We start from the raw sequence: 7,536 nt of genomic DNA, 5'->3' as shown, positions 1-7,536 counted from the left end.
CAGCGAAAGAAGCAATGCGAAATAAAAGGCAGAATCTGTCAAAACAGAACAGTCCGTAAAGACGAATTTTAAAAGGGCACCAGACTTGCTCAAATGAAAATGCCCAAATTGAATGAAAGTTGCGTACATATCTGAGGATCACTCACGTAAATTGGCATAATTTTCTGAGTTACCTACAGAGAATTAGACCCAGATTCGTGACAGCAAAGAAATCTGGAACTGCGCAGTAATCCAAATCTAGTATTTACTTTACTATCAAAGACTTTACTTGGCACAACAAAACATAAAACTAAGATAAGGAGAGTTTGCTACAGTAGTAAACAACTTCCAAGACATAAATATAAAACAAAGTACTGTAGCAAAATAAACACATGGGTTATCTCCCAAGAAGTTCTTTTCTTTATAGCCATTAAGATGGGCTCATCAGTTTTAATGATGCACTCGCAAGAGATAGTATTTGAAGCAAAAGAGAGCATCAAGAGGTAAATTCAAAACACATTTAAGTCTAACATGATTCCTATGAAGAGGAGTCTTGTAAATAAACAAGTTCATGAAGAGCAAAGTAACAAGCATAGGAAGATAAAACAAGTGTAGCTTCAAAAATTTCAGCACATAGAGAGGCATTTTAGTAACATGAAAATTTCTACAACCATATTTTCCTCTCTCATAATAACTTTCAGTAGCAACATGAGCAAACTCAACAATATAACTATCACATAAAGCATTCTTATCATGAGTCTCATGCATAAAATTATTACTCTCCACATAAGCATAATCAATTTTATTAGTTGTAGTGGGAGCAAATTCAACAAAGTAGCTATCATTATTATTCTCATCAAGTGTAGGAGGCATAGTATAATCACAATAAAATTTACTCTCCATAGTAGGTGGCACCAAAAGACCACTATCATTATAATCATAAATAGGAGGCAAAGTATCATCAAAGAAAATTTTCTCCTCAATGCTTGGGGGACTAAAAAGATCATGAAAACCAGCTTCCCCAAGCTTAGAACTTTCTATATCATTATCAACAATGGTGTTCAAAGCGTTCATACTAATATTACTACCGAGCATGCAAATAAGATTTCATAGGTTTTTTAATTTTCACATCAAACAATCCATGTTTTAAATCAGGAAATAGAATAAGAAGCTCATTGTTGTCCATTATGCCAAACTAGTGTAAACAAGAAACAAAAAGATGCAATTGTAGGATCTAAAGGAAATAGCTTCGAGCACAAACACAATGGCGCCAGAAAAGTACTGTTACCTGGAACCGGAGTATGAGTGCCTTTTTACCTTTCCTCCCCGGCAACGGCGCCGGAAAAGTGTTTGATGTCTACGGGAGCTTCTATTCTTGTAGACAGTGTTGGGCCTCCAAGAGCAGAGGTTTGTAGAACAGCAGCAAGTTTCCCTTAAGTGGATCACCCAAGGTTTATCGAACTCGGGGAGGAAGAGGTCAAAGATATCCCTCTCATGCAACCCTGCAACCACAAAGCAAGAAGTCTCTTGTGTCCCCAACACACCTAATAGGTGCACTAGTTCGGCGAAGAGATAGTGAAATACAGGTGGTATGAATAAGTAGTGGCAACGGCACCAGAAAAGTGCTTTGCCCGGGGCGATAAACAAGCAGTAGTAACGCAGCGGTAGTAACGCGAGTAAAACGAGTAAACAAGCAGCGATAGCGATATTTAGGAACAAGGCCTAGGGATTAGACTTTCACTAGTGGACACTCTCAACATTGATCACATAACAGAATAGATAAATGCATACTCTACACTTTTGTTGGATGATGAACACATTGCGTAGGATTACACGAACCCTCAATGCCGGAGTTAACAAGCTCCACAATAATGCTCATATTTTAGTAACCTTTAGTGTAAGATAGATCAAAAGACTAAACCAAGTACTAGCATAGCATGCACACTGTCACCTTCATGCATATGTAGGAGGAATAGATCACATCAATATTATCATAGCAATAGTTAACTTCGCAATCTACAAGAGATCATGATCATAGCATAAACCAAGTACTAACACGGTGCACACACTTGTCACCTTTGCACACGTGCGGGAGGAATAAAACTACTTTAATAACATTGCTAGAGTAGCACATAGATAAATTGTGATACAAACACATTGCAATCATAAAGAGATATAAATAAGCACCTCACTATGCCATTCAACAGTGAATAAGTATTCTGTGAAATATAGCCTAAGAGACCCACACGGTGCACACACTCGTCACCTTTACACACGTGGGACAAGGAGTCTCCGGAGATCACATAAGTAAAACTCACTTGACTAGCATAATGACATCTAGATTACAAGCATCATCATATGAATCTCAATCATGTAGGGCAGCTCATGAGATTATTGTATTGAAGCACATAGGAGAGAGATGAACCACATAGCTACCGGTACAACCCCGAGCCTCGATGGAGAACTACTCCCTCCTCATGGGAGCAGCAGCGGTGATGAAGATGGCGGTGGAGATGGCAGCGGTGTCGATGGAGAAGCCTTCCGGGGCACTTCCCCGCTCCGGCAGGGTGCCGGAACAGAGACTCCTGTCCCCCAGATCTTGGCTTCGCGATGGCGGCGGCTCTGGAAGGTTTTCCGTATCGTGGTTCTTCGCCTCAGGGGTTTCGCGACGGAGGCTTTAAGTAGGCGGAAGGGCAGAGTCGGGGGCCTGACGAGGGGCCCACACCATAGGGCGGCGCGGGCCCCCCCTTGGCCGCGCTGCCATGTGGTGTCGCCACCTCGTGGCCCCACTTCGTATGTTCTTCGGTCTTCTGGAAGCTCCGTGGAAAAATAGGCCCCTGGGTCTTCGTTTCGTCCAATTCCGAGAATATTTCGTTACTAGGATTTCTGAAACCAAAAACAGCAGAAAACGAGAACCGACACTTCGGCATCTTGTTAATAGGTTAGTTCCAGAAAATGCACGAATATGACATAAAGTGTGCATAAAACATGTAGGTATCATCAATAATATGGCATAGAACATAAGAAATTATCGATACGTCGGAGACGTATCAAGGAGGTGCACATCCCTAACCTAGTGCGCCACTCTAATGGGTTAGCAGTGGCGCACATGCTAATGGTGCGCCATTGCTATATAAAAGTGGCGCACCACCAGCAATGTGCGCGACTACTAGCTATATTGGGGCTAGTTTTTTTCCTAGTAGTGTCCAAGCCACTATCACCCCAACTCGTGTATCGATAGCCGGCAAGCAAAAAATAAGCGCCAAAATTCGCGCCAAGCGTTTCCATTATGATAGCATGAGTTACAATCGAGAGTTTCGTCTCCTATAGGCATACAATTGACACACCCTTAGTAGATACTAAACTCTTAACACATGTACACAAGTGTGGGGTCATTAAGGCCTCACACATTGCACACAAACACCTTAGATTCGTACGACATCGAAACGATTTACACCCGTAGATGGTAACACTAACGTCAGGGTCAAGGCTCGATGAGGCGACCACCCGACATCCCCACCAATGGTGGCGAGCACCCTCTAATCGTGGAGAGCGACCAACTGTATAGCTCTGCCTCGAACATCCGATGGTAGGCTTCCAAGGCTGCCTCTGACGGCGCCACATCCCCTGTGATCAGTTCGAGTTTGCGTATGAGGTTTCTCCCTGCCTTCATCTCCATGTTCAGGCCACCTGGCTGGCCCGCAATCCTCGATCATTGGCGTGGCTAGAAGTTAAGTGCCAAGAGCCTATGTTGAATGGTCGGGGTTTGCATCAATGCGTCCGAACGCGACTTTGCAGCTGCGAGGAACCCTCTGAGTGTGCATAGCCTGGCAATCGGTGGTTCACGGGAGGCAAGCGTGCGAGCGGTTAAACACAATTGGTGGTGTAGCAAAGTGGCTCACGGCGGTTGAACATAGTCATGCTTCGACGAACTGCACGATGTAAGCTAACTCATATAGGAAAATAAATATGTCAGTACAAACTTTGCTGGAAGCTTCAGCTTGAGATATCAGTGTATGACATATTTCTACGGAAAATGCACTTTGGCTCATAGGAGCATATGCTCCCATTATGTGAATCCACATTTCAAAGTATTAAAAAATTCGAAACTAAATTTTTACATGTACATCTAGACATTTTATGTTGGTACACAAGTTTTCAAAATAACAAACATTTTTCTGTGGCTCCTGTAAAAAAGACAAATTTTAATGCTGTAACACGACTACGTACAGGATATTTTTTTGTCTTTTTTGTACACAACACACAAAATGTTATTTTTCCACGAAAACTTGTGAACGAACATATGATGTCACAATGTATAAGAAAAAATTTATGTCAGATTTTTTTTGACATTTTCTAAAATTGTTTTTTATTATTTTCTATAATGGGTGCATATGCACGCGTGTGCCAAAATGCCACCTCCATATTTCTACATATTATATGTGTTCGACATGTATAGGCTATGACCCGTGCGCTTTGAACGCGACTAAGAGAAGGCCCGAGAAGGGTGCGTAGCTACAACGGACCACGGTGTGTGCCTGACGCATATTGGAGGCGGCTAAAAAAACGTCCACTTTTTGTGACTTCAAAAATAAAAAATCCACTGTTAGTCCTCCAACTTCTTTTGGACAGTGTGCCATACGGGCGTTATTCGTAGCATGCGTTGATTTTTTGTCTCAAATAACAAAAAAAAAATGGTATGTTCAAATAAATGAATTCCATACGGCCGGCCTGATTGGTAGCGTGTTCGTTCTTGGTTGGAGGCTATAAGTAAGCGGCCACGACCACTTTCTGCTACATCTGCTTCTTCACGATCATCTGAAGCGCGCACAAATGGAGGACCAATACCTTTACCTTGGCTTGGTTCTCGTGTCGCTGCTCGTCGTGCTCGCCAGCCGCAGGCGCGCGGCACCAAATGGCGTGGATGGGCTTCGGCTGCCACCATCTCCATGGGCGCTCCCTGTGATCGGCCACCTGCACCACCTCGTCGGCGCGCTCCCGCATCATGCCATGCGCGCCCTGTCCCGGCGATACGGCCCAGTGATGCTGCTCCGGCTCGGCGAGGTGCAGACGCTGGTGCTGACCTCCCGCGAAGCGGCCCGTGAGGTAATGAAGACCCACGACACGGTGTTCGCCTCTCGCCGGCTGAGCGCCACCACGCGACTGCTAACCAACGGCGGGCGCGACCTCGTTAATGCGCCGTACGGGGAGCACTGGCGCCAGCTCCGCAAGATCGCCGTCACGGAGCTCCTCACCGTGCGCCGCGTCCTATCTTTCCGGGGTATCCGTGAGGAGGAGGTCTCTACCATGCTTCACGAGGTCGCTGATGCGGCGGCGAAGGCGCGCCCCGTGGAGATGCGGGCGCGGCTGTCGGCGCTGGTGGCCGAGACCTTAGTGCAAGCGGTGATGGGTGTCCGGTGCAAGGACCTAGACGTGCTCCTCAGTAAGCTCGAGCGCGCCCTGGAGCTGTCGGGGGGCTTCCACCCGGCCGACCTGTGGCCGTCGTCGCGGATCGCCTGCGGGCTCAGCAGCGCCTTGCGTGATGCCCAGGTGTGCCAAGACATGGTCTTCGTGGTCCTCGAAGGCATCATCCAAGAGCATATAGCGAAGACGGGCGACGGCCATACCGAAGATCTGCTAGACGTGCTGCTCAAAATTCAGAAGGAGGGGGGGCTCCGCTTCCCGCTCGACACAGATGTCATCAAATTCCTCGTCTTCGTAAGCACCTCTTACTTGACTAGATAGTACAACGTTTGAAAACATCGATCTCAGAGTTGGTGACCCTTTCGCTTTCCATGCAGGAACTCTTCGGCGCTGGCAGCGAGTCGGCTTTCACCACGCTGGAGTGGGCCGTGTCTGAGCTGATCAAGAACCCAAAGGCCATGCAGCGGGCGACGGCCGAGGTTCGCCGAGCCTTCGCTGCCGGCGGGACGGTGGTGGAGGAAAGGCTCGGCGAGGTCCCGTACCTGCACCTCGTCATGCGGGAGACGCTGCGGCTGCACCCGCCGGTGCCGATGCTGATCCCGCGAGAGAGCCGGGAGGCGTGCCAGGTGCTCGGCTACGACGTGCCGCAGGGCACGCAGGTCCTCGTCAACGTCTGGGCGCTCGGCCGCGACGAGCGATACTGGGACGCGCCCGAGGAGTTCCGGCCGGAGAGGTTCGAGCATGAGGCGGTCGCCATGGACTTCAGAGGCGCCGACTTCGAGCTCCTGCCTTTTGGCGGCGGCCGGAGGATATGCCCTGGCATGGCGTTCGGCACCGCCATCGTGCAGTATGCCCTAGCCAGCCTCATGCTCCACTTCGACTGGGAGCTGGACCAGCCCGGACCCGGAGTGCTCGACCCGGCGCAGCTCGACATGACCGAAACGTTCGGGCTCACTGCGCGCCGCAAGGCAAACCTCTGGCTACGCCCCGTCCTTCGTGTGCCCATTCCAGGCGTCTAGTCAATAATGCCAGCGCCGGTACGGTGTCGTCTTCCTTCCGTGGTTCAGTCGTATTATCAATAAAAAGTTCAAGGGGCTCATCCTATAGGTCGATTCCCCCTGCTGTTTCCCCTAGGTTGTTTGAAAACCTAGTATGTCCTACTTATTTGCGCGGCTAGATTTATTATGTGTTGTTAATAACTATTATACAAACTTTAAGATGTTGGGATGTATTAGATGGATACTTTAAATTATTGAAAGCATGTATCTTTACTATATTATGCAGAAAAACTTTTTTGCTATTTTATATGACAACCATATTTTTACCTACATATTTGTACTCAATTTAAGTTACCCCTCCACGGTTGGAATTTGATAAAAGGGTTTGTCAAAGAGTTTTGTATGTTCATAAATACTTTTCATGTTTAGGTTAAAGTTGTATGGCACATCATGCAAAATCGTAGAGTTTTGCTTTTGCATCAATCTTTAGCTTCATAGCTTACACTTTTCTTACCTAGTGTATATCTTCTCGGCGGTCTATAATCATGCCAGAAGTGTTACACTTACAAACTAAATTGTAATATAATCAATGTACTTAAATCTTGTGTTTTCTTCTTCTGTTTTGTTGGTCAATATTGAAATAATGCAAATGTTCTTTTGTTTGTGCAATCTCGTACCGTTTACTTCTTTGAGGCATGTTTATTTTACTTCACTTGTCTATGTTGCTTGTCAATCTAGGCCATGCAATTGCCATAGTGTATTTAGATTAGATTCTTAAACAATTATCTCATGCCCATTCTCATCATCACTTGTTCGAACTGACCACGCACATGGTGTTGTGAATCAATTTATATCTTTCATCACATCCACATGATATATTTATTTTCCTAGACCATTACTATTTAGACATCACACTGCCTCCTCTGTACTTGCTAGAATACATTGTTCGTGTACGGATACAGATAATTCTGAAATTTAGCAATTATGGACTTTATATGGTGTGCATACTCCTTTAGAGTGGCATTTGAAAATATTTTATATATCAGCATTTAATTTTTGTAAATCTTGGCTATATTGTTCTCTATCTAAATATTTTCTTTTATGATGAACACCTCACTTTCATGACAATTTTTTT

At 45.9% G+C, this 7,536-nt stretch overlaps 1 protein-coding gene across 1 annotated transcript; it reads left to right on the top strand.

Moving 5' to 3' along the window:
* Window positions 1–4,812: 4,812 nt before the first annotated feature.
* Window positions 4,813–6,505, top strand: LOC124678543 (dolabradiene monooxygenase-like). Its single transcript, XM_047214422.1, has 2 exons — window positions 4,813–5,697; window positions 5,781–6,505. The coding sequence occupies exons 1-2, from the start codon at window positions 4,813–4,815 to the stop codon at window positions 6,420–6,422; spliced, it is 1,527 nt and encodes a 508-aa protein (XP_047070378.1). The 3' UTR covers window positions 6,423–6,505.
* Window positions 6,506–7,536: the final 1,031 nt, after the last annotated feature.

The sequence above is a fragment of the Lolium rigidum genome, chromosome 1 (genome assembly GCF_022539505.1).
Source record: "Lolium rigidum isolate FL_2022 chromosome 1, APGP_CSIRO_Lrig_0.1, whole genome shotgun sequence".
Classification (NCBI taxonomy): Eukaryota; Viridiplantae; Streptophyta; class Magnoliopsida; order Poales; family Poaceae; genus Lolium; species Lolium rigidum.
The sequence above is the reverse complement of the archived record's forward strand: the minus strand, read 5'-3'. Positions and strand labels throughout refer to the sequence as shown.

Coding starts and splice junctions, on each gene's coding strand:
- LOC124678543 (XM_047214422.1), top strand. CDS start 4,813: ATGGAGGACCAATACCTTTACCTTGGCTTGGTTCTCGTGTCGCTGCTC. Junction 5,698..5,780: donor TCATCAAATTCCTCGTCTTC/GTAAGCACCTCT, acceptor CTTTCCATGCAG/GAACTCTTCGGCGCTGGCAG.